This window comes from Euphorbia lathyris, chromosome 5 (genome assembly GCF_963576675.1).
Source record: "Euphorbia lathyris chromosome 5, ddEupLath1.1, whole genome shotgun sequence".
NCBI classification, from domain to species: domain Eukaryota; kingdom Viridiplantae; phylum Streptophyta; class Magnoliopsida; order Malpighiales; family Euphorbiaceae; genus Euphorbia; species Euphorbia lathyris.
Window position 1 is genome coordinate 6,306,283 of NC_088914.1, and position 12,863 is coordinate 6,319,145.

Sequence of the window (12,863 nt, forward strand, 5' to 3'; positions counted from 1 at the left end):
CAACAAACAGTAGGTAAAACAAACGAGCCCTTAACCGATGCTTGGTTAGGCAAAATCTCTAATTATATTCGAAGGTATTACACTATGAAACCAAGGCTAAATCGTAACCTAGACCACGAATATGATTGGACCTTAACCATAAGCTGGAGCTTTTAGTTCAAACGGTTCCATGACATGGTATCAGAGCCTTTTGGACCAAACGGTCGAGAGTTACAACCTCATTAATTTGTGGAATTAAAAACACATGGCGGGATAAGCCTGTGTTGTCTTCGAGCTCACCATTAAATCAGTGGGTTTTGCTCTATTTGTATGCCTGCTTTTTTTCCTTTTATAGTTGGATTTTTTTTTTTAACTCAGGTTCATGGATGTAATTCAAAATTAAAGGTGAACCAAGTTGAATTATGGCCTTCATATATTAATCATTTGTTTTTTTTTAATCTTTTTACAGTATATATATATATATATTTTTTTTTTTTTTCTGAGGAAACAGTATATATATATTTTATATTCTCCCAACACCTTTTCCGTGAAATATTATTATAATTTATTGCTCATAGGTTCTTCTTAGTTTCGTTATTTAGAATTATATGAGATCCTGCAAAATCCAAATATTGGTGCAGATGTTAAACTCTTATGCTAGCTATAGTTTTATGTTTGTAAGTTGTATCTGTCTGTATTATTAACTCGCTGAATATGAGTTCAAATTCAGTAGATTGATGTGATTGTCTTTTATGACTCAGTTTAAACAAGATTGTGGACAAATACACTAGGCATATTGAGCTGGGTGTTGCTTCTCTCAATGCTGATAATGAGGCAGAGGTAACGACTTGCTCTTCTCTTTCTTTTCTCTTTTCTTTTTTCTTTTTTTCTTTTTTTTTTTTTAAGGGAAGGTGAAATGAACACCGAGAAATTATATTGCTAAAAAGATATAGGAAACTGAAAGTGGAAGTAACTTGTATAGAATATGATCTTGTTTATTTGGGAAAAAATATCATGCATTAATTTTTTTCCCTATTTTTTCGGTATTTATTTATTTAAAAAAATAAGTCAATCGAAAATATTGTATAAATCAACTGGAAAATAAGTGAAGAAAATGTTTTATCACATTTTCCAAATTTTTTGAAACTATTCTGTCACAAAAAGTAGGAGTTTGAATCGGTTCGGTTTAAATCGTATACCGAATCGAACCGAGTAAATTCGGTTTTTCGGTTCGGTTTTTTTAACAATTTGGTTCGGCAATGGTTTTAATTTTAAGTGTATTTCGGTATGCGGTTCGGTTTGACAGAAAATGTAAAAAAACCGAACCGTACCGAATTACACATATTTTATATTTTTATATATATACACATATATTTGATTATGCAAGTTTACTTTTTTTTATTATTGTTGAGATAATAACTCAATATAGATATATTTTGAAAATATTTTTTTTTTTATTGAGGTAAATTTAATGAGAAAATATAGTGATTTTTATTTGTTATTTGTTATTTTTAACTTAATTCGGTTGGTTCGGTTTAAACCAAACCGCATATTTCGGTTCGATTTTAATTCGGTTTTATCTATTATTCGGTTCGGTGTCGGTTTGAATTATTTTGATCATTTCGGTATTCGATTTTTTCGATTCGGTTCGGTTTTATACCGATGCACACCTCTTCCATTTCACTTCTAACTTTATCAAATTGGGTCATAATGAATATAATGAATGTTTTATTCTTTAATTTTTTTTTTAAATAAACTAATTTATCTGAATAGAAAACTTTGAAAATATTTATATAGTTTGTTTGTATTAGAAATGAGTTTAGTAGGACATATATATTTATGTTTGCATATTTAAATTTTAGATATATATGTATGGATACGTGTGTTTGGAATTATTAATATTATATTTAAAGCGAATGTGGCGAGGAAATAGAATTCAGAATCACATGTTTTTTTATAAAGTAGGCATTACTTTGTTTTTTCCACCATTGGATGGTGATGAACTTTAACAAAGTAAGCTCATCCAAGGATAGAAAAAACAAAGTAAAGCTTACTTTGTAAAAAACAAAATAAGTATAGAAGACACCTTTTATATGGGTTAGGCTATAAAAATAGTTAAAGGTCCATATATTGCATTAATATCTTACTCAGCCCCACACGTGAATGTCCATTGGGCTCGAAACGTGCACAACATAGACTCATATTACCATTTCCTGCAATTCAGAATCACATGTTTTTTATAAAGTAGGCATTACTTTGTTTTTTCCACCATTGGATGGTGATGAACTTTAACAAAGTAAGCTCATCCAATGATAGAAAAAACAAAGTAAAGCTTACTTTGTAAAAACCAAAATAAGTATAGAAGACACCTTTTATATGGGTTAGGCTATAAAAATAGTTAAAGGTCCATATATTGCATTAATATCTTACTCAGCCCCACACGTGAATGTCCATTGGGCTCGAAACGTGCACAACATAGACTCATATTACCATTTCCTGCAATTAAATCAATAAATGAGACTGTCAAGAATCGAACCCTAGATAGCTGTTGGTTAAAACAGTTCCATGACATGGTATTAGATCCAGTTTGACCAAGTGGTTTAGTGTTCGATTCCTGGCAACCTCATTTGTTGATTTAATTGCAGGACATGATAATATGGGTCTGTGTTGGACATTCACGTGTGTAGAGGTGTGTCAGATATTAATATGAAGTGAACCTCGATATTTATACACTACAGACATGACTATTGGTGAGCACAATAACTCTTTATAAATACAGATGACTTTTTATGAAACAATACAACTCTTAATAAATACAGAAATGACTCTTGGACAATACACTGAACCAAATTTAAGACTATTAATTATAAGCTTATTATTTCAATACACCCCCTTAAACTTATAATTTTTTTATCCCTTAGTAACACCAAGAATATCTCTTAATCTGTTGAAATCTTCGAACTTCGTCGTTATTGACCTCTTCACTCTAGCAGCCATCATATCCACTATTATTTCCATCATTTTCTTCTTCCTCGTCATCCACGTTAGTACCATCAGCATCACTATTATCACTATCAACTGGTATTTTGGGTTTTGGATGAGGCACATAACTAGTGCAACTTCTAGGTGAACTTGGCACAATATTACTCATGCCAATACCCTCGAGTTCTTTCACTCTTTCCTTTCTCTTTTTAACTTCCTTGATTTCTTTGAAAAATATTTCATTCAGTTCATTCATTAGCTCGACCTCACATTTGTTCTCTGGCACATACTTGATTTTCTTGTAAATTACTGGCCCGCATGATTTGATTACAATTTTTATATGCTCAACATCTTTACCATACCCTGATGTTGAAACTTCTTTTTTCTTAACACATTGTTGAACATATGATTGAGAACAACTATCATTAGAGACATTCTTAGTGCCTCCTACAATGTTGTTGTCCTCCGATAATTCTTCCCCAGGCTTGCTTTGCTTGTCGCTTGATGCTTTGACTTCATTTTCAAGCCTCTTCCTCTTTTTAGATACTTCAGAATTTTGCACCTTTTGCTTTTCACTAATTTTATTCCTTAGTTTTATTTCATCTTCATCATCCTCATCACTGTCTCAGTCTAAAAACTCTGAATTCTCATCAGCCCATATAAATACATCATATAATAGATTGCTTATATATTTCTTATATGGATCAAGTGCAAATTTATCAAGTCCAATATCTTCTTCTAAAATTCGACAAAGACTGATCATTGTAACTTCCTCACAATTGGCTTTAATATAAATAGTTCTCTTCAACATGGCCTTGGTAATGCTGCTCTTACTTGGAACTTCTTTCTTCTTACTGACTGGATCAGTTTCTGGCAAAACACCCTTCACAGGAGAATCTTCCATTTTCTCCTCATCATCAGATACATGTTCTTGTACCTTAATTTCTCCTAAATCCTCAGAATTGTCGTCATCATCATCATTTTCTAAGGATTCCACCAGACATTGCATGATAAAACTCTTTTGTACATCCAAAACATATTTCTCCAATCCCAAATCCTTCTCCAACAACCTCCTGATCCCCTCAAAGGTCAAAGAATCGGCTTGTTCTTTGATGTGTTTAATGCAAGAGTCCATAGCTTTCCAAATCTGCGACTTGATCTCCCATGAATCAATCGTGACTTCTCTTTTCATCGTTATTCTCAATTTTCAGGAGAATTTTTGTTTGGCTCTGATATCAATTTGTTGGATCAAATAAATAAACTTTCACAGGTACAGAGGAAGAGTATAATTGCTGGAAGAAAATTCTTTTTCCTTACTACTTTAATTCATAGGTATTTATATACTACAGACATGACTATTGGTGAGCTCAATAACTCTCTATAAATACAAATGACTTTTTGTGAAACAATACAACTCTTGATAAATACAGAAATGACTCTTGGACAATACACTGAACAAATTAAAGACTATTAATTATAAGTTTATTATTTCAACAGATTTATCATTCATCTTGTGATTTTAGTTCAAATTGTTGTCTTCTTCTTTGATGTATTATTTATTGATCAACTACTTAATACTATGATGCAGAGCTATGAAGTAGAGTTGGAAAGCTGGAAATCATTTGCACAGCTAGTGCAAATAATAGAAATGCAAGTTCTCTCTCTAACTAAATGCATGAACTGCTTGTAAATCCAATTGTTAATTAACTGTAACTCAGATTGACACAGAGAACTTGAAGATCCAAATCAAGAGCAGCTCGGTGTGAATGACCTTATCAAATTGGAGACTCAACTTGATCATGCACTCACTCATGTCAAAGCTAAAAAGGTTTGTTTTGTTGCAACACTTTTCAGATCTAACATCTAAAATGTGATGACAAATTTGCATGTTTTAGAAACATTTTCGTTTCGAGAAATTTTAGTATAAACTAGGTGAACAGTTCACATGGTGCACTAGGTTAATAATTTGATAAAACCCCACATATTTTATAGTTTAGAGGTGGTAAACGACTCCGACATGTATTCAGCTTCCATAGTGAATAGTTCTATACATGTTTGTTTCTTACTTCTCCAAGATATGTCGCGGTTTCCTAACAAGAAAATGTAAACAGACGTGGATTTTCTCTCATTCAAGTCTCTTTCGCAGTCTGCATCCGTGTATTCTCTTACTTGCACATCTTTATCTCAATAACACAAAGAATAATCGGTTGTACCTTTGAGATATTTATAATTCTCTTGACAACAATCCAATGTGCATAACTCATATGGAGTAGAAGTTACAAATTTTGAGGGTACTCAATTAATCATGAGTTTTAATACAGCTTATGAGGTTACCTCTTGATGTGTAGATTAACATTAAGTATGCAACGGAAGAACTCTGATAACTTGTGGAAAAATCCTTGATCGGAGCACTTCCCTGTGAGGCGCCGTTGGGATCGGCCGGGGACACTCCGATGCCAAAGTCAGTAATATTTCTGAGAATAAATTGTAAGCACAAAAGTAGAGAATCAGTAAGTGTACCTTGATAGCCTAAGGATGTAGGCTATATATAGCTTGGAAGTCGTAACCTTTGGCAACCAGAAAGTCTCCATTAATGCTCCATTAATGGCGGTTATAAGTTATCCTTAAATTGGCGGTTTAGCTAATTGATAGCTCATTAATGGCCTTTATGGCCGAGTCGGCTTTAGCTGTTACAGTGACGAATCAAGTAGATGAGGAGATCCGCCTTATAGGTTCGCCAACGGATCTCTTTGAGTGGGATCGTGGAGATCCGCCATCCGGATCTCCTTTGGGGATTAATACGCGGCGTTCTCTAGGTGAATATCCCTTTTGGTCCTTAGGATAATATCTCAATGTTATCAGAAGCCCCCCCCAAAGTTCCCTTAAAGTCCTTTAGGGCTTTTGATCTTCTGGGCGTCGTCATGATTACCTGCACTAATGAACACTCCATTCGATGCCAATCGTAGAGTGACACGTGTAAGGAGCGCTCTGTTCAAAGAAAGAAAAGACGCCTTCTTCTTCCTTCTCTCTCTCTCTTCCTCATTCCATCTTCATTTTCATCTGCGTGAAGCTTTTTTCTGGGAATTTCGGAGTTCAAAGCTTTTTGATTTCATGTAAGTTCATCTTTCCTTACTCGATTTGTTCCGAATGTTTAGGAGTTCTTCATCATCTTCTAGATCAACTTCGGAGCTTTTTAATTCGACCCCTTCTCCTGAAATAGTAGTTAATTTTAGTTGGACTACTTCGTCATCGGAGAACTCATCTTCCTCCGAGGCCTCTGTTAGCTCTGAGTTAGCGGGGTTGTATAACTTGGCGCGTAATCGCTGTCAGACTCGTTCAACCAGAAGTCAAGTTCTTTCTACTTCTGTCTCCGGTACCGCTCCGGCCGTTAAGTCCAGGTGTTTTCTGGGGGCAATGACCTCTTCTTCAATCCAACCTAGGAAAAAGAACCCTCGAGCGGAGTCTACTCCGTCTCATATGAGTGCCGCGGATCTAGAGGATCTGGCGAATCGCTTCCCTTAGATCGATAATTATGAGACTCAGTTAGCCGCAGCCCATCAACGACCCTCCTATCCGCCTAGCGGTTTTCTGACCGTATATTGTAGTCATGTGGAGAGAGGGTTCCGACTTCCTCTCCCAAAGATGATGGCGGACATCCTCTCCTACTTTGACATTACTGCCAGCCAACTTCACCCTAACGGTTGGTTGGATATCGCTTTAGACTGCTACCTCGCCTCAAATTTAGGAGTGGTTTATACGGGTCGTGTCTTTAGAGCTTTCCATAAACCCTCAAAACGGAAGTCCGAGTCTTATCTCACTTTCGCCAAATTCGGAGTATATTCGCCATTCAGTGACAAAATGTCCAATGTCCATTGCTGGGATGAGAAATTCTTCTATGTGAAGATAAAAGAGGGCGAATCACTGGGTTTTCCCTCGTTTTGGAATCCCAATCCTTTACACATGACAGGCGATATGCGAATATTGACCGATAGCGATGAAGTGGTGGCGGAGCTCATGAAGAAGGTCAAGGCGGATGCATGGACATACGCGGATGCTTTAGCCTTCATGATGAGTGATATTCCGTTGATTCGCCGAGAGGGGGAGCAGTTCATTTACTCCAAGATTACGCAATTTGACCAAGGTAACTTTTATTTCTTCTTGAACTTTGATTACTTTATTGTTTTCTTTGGCAGGGGTTTATCTAAGGCCAATCACACTATTGCAGAGAAGCGTAGGAAGTTTCTAGAGGCTGAGGCACGTAGGAAAGATCAAGCGGCGAATCCCGCTGGAATAGTGGTTGAACCGCCACTAAAAAGGAGGAAGCCTATAGTTACTGGAGGCCCCAAGCTTATAGCGGATGCCATGAGGTCCGCCATGCCTGTAGGGGAGATAGAACAGGTAAGTTGCCTTTTATTTTTATCTGTTCATCAAATTTTGGATCTGAGTTTTGATCCTTGAATATTTGTGCAGATGGTGAAGCCTGATCTGGGCGGATACTGGTCCGCCAAGTATGGCGCCCAAGGAACTTTGGAGAATGAGTCTGTCATAAACGACTTAGATGAGGCCCTGGGCCAGTTGGGCAAAGTGCAAAGGAATCAGAACCAGATCCCCGGTTCCATTCATGCACAAAAGGGGAAGACGGAGCTGCTCACGGTAAACCCCTTCACTACAAAGGATTTCGTTTCGCTGAAAAAGTTGTTCTTTTGTTCTTTTCTTTTGACGAAACTGTTTGTTTTTGACAGATGTATACTCGCATACGTGCCATGGAAGCTGAGCTTCTTCAGAGCGTGGCGGATAAGGCTACCATTGAAAAGTTGGAGAAAGAGGTAGCGGATGCCAATGCGAACATCGCCTATGCGAATGCGAACATTGCCTCTGCCACGGCTGCCTTGGTTCTTAGAGACGCGGAGATCAAGAAGTTGAAGGAAAAGATCGTGACAGACGCTAAGAACTATGAGGTGGCGATAGGAGAAGCAGAGTACACGGCTGGTGAGCAAGCTTTCTACTATGGCGAACTACTCATGGCGTACTTCTCTCTAGCGCATCCCGAGGTTGATTTCACAGACCCGCAGTTTGCTGTCCCAGGCCCAGATGATGTTGCCAAATATAACAAAATGCCAGACGCTAAAGACTACCTCCGTGACTACGTTCGGAGATGGATGAAGGGATCCATGGAAGAAAGCAAACCCCCCACTAATGTTGAACTAGTGGAGCTTGAGGAAGTGCCCCCTAAGGCGGGTGAAGAACCGATCAACGATAACGCTCTTCCTCTTGGTCCCACATCCGCCGTGGAAAAGGAGGTACCCTTGGTAGGCGTATCGGAGGCTGTGGAGAAGGAGGCTTCTCAAGCAAGTGCCGTAAGCGAGAAGAGTGCAAAGGAGGATGCTCCCATTATTACTTAGTCGTTTACTTTTGATTTGTAAAAAATTGTTAAGTACAATTTGTTTAATCCTTTATGGCTGTTTTATTCCATTGAAGGAAGTAAAGCTGCCTAGGGGATCAATTTGCTACCTATCTTTGAGGTGAAGTGATCCGCCCGTAGGACTTGTGAATCCTTTTTTCGGAAGGATGTAAGAGAGTTTAAAGACATTGCGTCCAAGGATCGTTTTAACTCTATCTAAAATGGGGATCATCACAGAGATGGATCCACCCTTGAGATTGACTCTCCTATATCCGAGGAGAAAAAGTAGCTATGAGATAGCAATACTTTTTTTTTAATGCGGAGAGCGTTGGATGCCCCCCTTCTTTTTAAGACTGGAATATTAACATTGCTGCAAGAAAAACCTTAAAAAGAACATAGAGAATAGAACAATATTTGTTTTATTGATAGGAGAAATGCTTTATTACAGTAAGCAGGTCTTATATGTGAGCCTCATTAAAACCTTTAATAAGAAAAACCACATGGGAAAAAGCTTACTAAAGGAAAAAGAGTACTCAAGACCGTATGTACACTTTATTTTCTGACAAGATATTTGCGGAGATTTTGGAGGTTCCATGTGCGCGGCAATGTGTTCCCCTCCATGTCTTGAATTTTAAAGGTGGCGAATCCAATCTTGTCCACTATCTGATACGGACCCGTCCAGGTGAGCCCTAACTTGCCCTTTCCCTCTCGAGACTGGATTTTGTCGGCCTTGCGGAGCACGAGATCACCTACATTCAGGTCCACAAGCTTGGCATTTTTGTCATGGTAAGCGGCGATTCGCTGCTTGTAAGCCGCCATACGTACGTAGGCCTGTTCTCTTCGATCTTCCACTTGATCAAGACTCTCCTTTAACTTGTCATCATTGTCCTCCTCACAATAGAATGCAACTCTATCACTTGGAACCTGTATCTCAATTGGGATCACGGCCTCTTTCCCATGAGAGAGAGCGAACGGCGTGTCTCCTGTCGCCGTTCTAGGAGTTATGCGATAGGCCCATAAGACGCTGGTTAGCTGATCCGCCCATTTTTTATCATGCTCCCCTAATCTCTTCTTTATGCCTTTTACGATCGTCCGATTCGTAACTTCAGTCATTCCGTTGGATTGGGGATAGTAAACGAAGGCGAATCTGTTTAGAATGCCCAATTTCTCACAGAAAGTTTTGAACTCGCCGCAGTTAAACTGTGTTCCATTATCGGTTATGATGGTGTGGCGAACCCTTGACAAATTCCACCATTCGTTCAGCAGTGATGGAGGAAACAGCTTCGGCTTCTACCCACTTAGTGAAGTGATCTACTGCCACTATCACGTACTTCCTCTGCCGGCGGGTAGGAGGGAATGGCCCTACTATGTCAATTCCCCAAAGGGCGAATGGCCGCCCTTCTATGATGGGCCTCTGGAGATTCTTGGCTGTATGTGATTCATTCGCATGAATCTGATAATTATGGCAAGTTTCCACCAATTTTTGCGCATCAAGTTCGGCCGTTGGCCAATAAAATCCTGCTAACCTGGATTTCTTCATGATTGAGGCGGATGCTTCATGGGCCCTACACGATCCCTCGTGCAACTCCTTGAGGACTTGTCGTCCTTCTTCTGGCAGGATGCATTTTAACCAAGGATGGCTAAAAGATTTTCTATAGAGGCCATCATTAATTATGGAGAAATAAGCCGCTTTTCGGACGATCCGTCGTGCCTCTTCTTTATCCTCAGGTAGAGTTCCACCCAGCAGATATTGGCGAATGGCTGATCTCCAATCATCTTCTACTGTTGTGAGTAGGGATACTTCTTCCGAGGCGAAGGCTGGAGCTATTTTAACTTCGAAGGGACATTGTGGATCCGTCCAGTTCTCCTCACTAGAGGCCATTTTGGCTAAATGATCCGCCTCAGTGTTGGATCCCCGGGGGACATGAATCAGTTCCCATTTAGTTTCTTTAGCCTCGAGGTGATCTAACAATTTTTTGACTTCTGCTACGTATTTGGCCAAAACATCATCTTTTACCTCGTAATTCTTGATCACTTGATTGACCATTAGCTTGGAGTCACTATAGATCACAATCCGCTCGGGAGTGATTTCTTTAAGTAGGCGTAATCCCAATACCAAAGCTTCATATTCAGCGGCATTATTAGTTGCATGAAAATTCAATTTTTCTGCGTACCGTAACTTTATGTATTGGGGACCCTTGATCACAACGCCTATGCCAGCTCCATTCGCCGAGGAGGCACCATCGGTGTACATTGTCCACTCTTCCATTTGAGGTTTGGGATGATCTATCCCCTCTTCAGTGAATTCATTCACAAAGTCTGCCAAGACCTGACTCTTTAAAGCTGACCTGCTTTCATATCTCACATCGAATTCACCGAGACGGATTGCCCATTCCATCAACCTTCCAGAAGTGTCCGGCTTCTGCAACACCTTTCTCATCGGTATATTCGTTCGAACCACCATAGTGTGAGCTTGAAAATATGGCCTAAGGCGGATCGTTGTGGTGACAACAACCAGCGCCATTTTATCAAGCTTAGAATATCTGGTTTCAGCATCTTTTAGAACCTTGCTCACATAATAAATCGGAAACTACTGGCCATCCTCCTCTCGTATCATGACCGTGCACACAGCTTTATCCGTAACCGATATGTACATGTAGAGGTCCTCACCTTTCATGGGCCGACTCATCATGGGCGGCTCCGTGAGAAACCGTTTGATCCCTTCAAAGGCCTTTTCACAATCCTCGCTCCATTCGAACGCCTTTTGCTTTTTGATGACCTCGTAAAAGGGCTGACATCTGCGCGCTGAACAAGAGATAAACCTGCCCAAGGCTACGATCCGCCCATTAAGGCGTTGCACTTCTCTGATGTTCCGTGGTGCTTGCATTTCTAGGACAGCCTTAACCTTGTCAGGATTTGGGCTAACTCCTTTTTCGCTGATCATGAACCCTAAGAATTTTCCATACGTCGCATCAAAAGTACACTTCTCTGGGTTCAGCTTAATATTGTGGCGTCGGAGTACGCCCAGTACCTCCTTCACATCATCCGCATGCTTTTCCACGGTTGTGCTTTTAATGATCATGTCATCCACATAGACTGAGTAGTTATCACCCTTGCTTTCCGCGAATATTTTGTTCATCATCCGCTGATAGGTAGCTCTTGCGTTCTTAAGCCCAAAGGGCATGACTTTGAAGCAATAAGTGGCTTGATGGGTCACGAACGAGGTTTTAATTCTATCCGAAGGCTCCATGGGAATTTGATGGTAACTTGACTTCACGTCTGTAAAGGAGTACATTGCATGCCCGGCAGTTCCATCCACGAGTATGTCAATACATGGCAAAGGGTAGTTGTCCTTGGGACAAGCCTTGTTAAGATCTGTAAAGTCGATACACATGCGGTAGGATCCACCTGCTTTCTTCACCAGAACGACGTTCGCCAACCATTGAGTATAAAGTACCTCCTCAATGGCATCCGCCCGTTGGAGCTTGGTGATCTCTTCTTCTATCACCTCCTGTCTTTCAAGCCCATGGTTCCTTCGCTTCTGAGCTACGGGAATTGCATCTTTATCAATGTTAAGCTTGTGAGTGATCACGTCTGGACTGATCCCGGGGAGGATCTCATCCTTCCAAGCAAAGACATCCTCCGCCTCATGGAGTACCTTGGTGATTGCGTCTTTAATTTTGCCCTTGAGCCCCTTGGTCATTCGCACCTGTTTTTCATCCGCCATGAGGTACATTTCTGTCTCGCCCAAGGCCATTGTGACGAGCTCCTCCTCATCCTCCTCCTTAGATTGAGGGCGAATCCTTAGTGAGGCCGAATACGTCTCCTGAGCCACCTTTTGGCTCCCTCTGATCATTACACCTCCCTTGGCCGTGGGGATGTAAAGCGTTAAGTGGCATATGGAGATAAGGGCTGCTGCTTCGGAGATAAAGGGTCGTCCAAGGATGATATTGTAGGCTAACTGACCATCCAAGACAGAAAATTCCAGATCACCTTTCCAAACCTGATCATCGTCTGCAAGCTCGTAATCCAGAGTGACTTGGCCTTTTGTCTGGATGGTGTGTCCTGTCACTCCTAGGATATCTACCACAGTTGGCTTCACTTGGACCGGATCAATCATGAGTTTGGCGAAAGCTCCTCTAGTGATGACATTGCACGAACTTCCAGTATCAATCATCACTCTTTTCATCTCCCAGCCTTCCACCATCATAGTGATGACCAATGCATCCGCATGAGGAGAGATTTCAGGACCTACATCGGCAAATGGGCGATTTAACGATGTCCTGTCAAGAGCGGTAGTCTTTGCCTTCTTCAGCATCGGTTGATATCCAGGTCCGCCTGCTATGACATTAATGGTACCTTTTCCTTTCTTCTTTGGGTCCTCTCTGGATCTATCGCCATCTCCTTTCTTGCCATCATTTTGGATGAACCGATCCAATTTGCCTCTCTCAATGAGACGCTCGATTTCCCGAGCCAACTCCCAACACGCATCGGTGTCATG

General features: G+C 40.3%; 2 protein-coding genes across 6 annotated transcripts in view; both read left to right on the plus strand.

Annotated features, from left to right (window-relative positions):
- LOC136229551 (agamous-like MADS-box protein AGL31) overlaps positions 1-12,863 on the plus strand; it is a 50,589-nt gene that overhangs the window by 21,254 nt on the left and 16,472 nt on the right. For all 5 annotated transcript variants that reach the window (XM_066018413.1, XM_066018416.1, XM_066018414.1 and 2 more), the window contains exons 2-4: positions 741-819; positions 4,550-4,611; positions 4,690-4,789. In XM_066018413.1, coding sequence (XP_065874485.1) covers positions 741-819; positions 4,550-4,611; positions 4,690-4,789 — 241 coding nt within the window. The remainder of the gene's footprint in view (positions 1-740; positions 820-4,549; positions 4,612-4,689; positions 4,790-12,863) is intronic.
- LOC136229550 (uncharacterized) lies at positions 6,121-9,313 on the plus strand. The gene is made up of 4 exons (XM_066018412.1): positions 6,121-7,102; positions 7,187-7,359; positions 7,432-7,614; positions 7,704-9,313. The coding sequence occupies exons 1-4, from the start codon at positions 6,604-6,606 to the stop codon at positions 8,361-8,363; spliced, it is 1,515 nt and encodes a 504-aa protein (XP_065874484.1). The 5' UTR covers positions 6,121-6,603; the 3' UTR covers positions 8,364-9,313.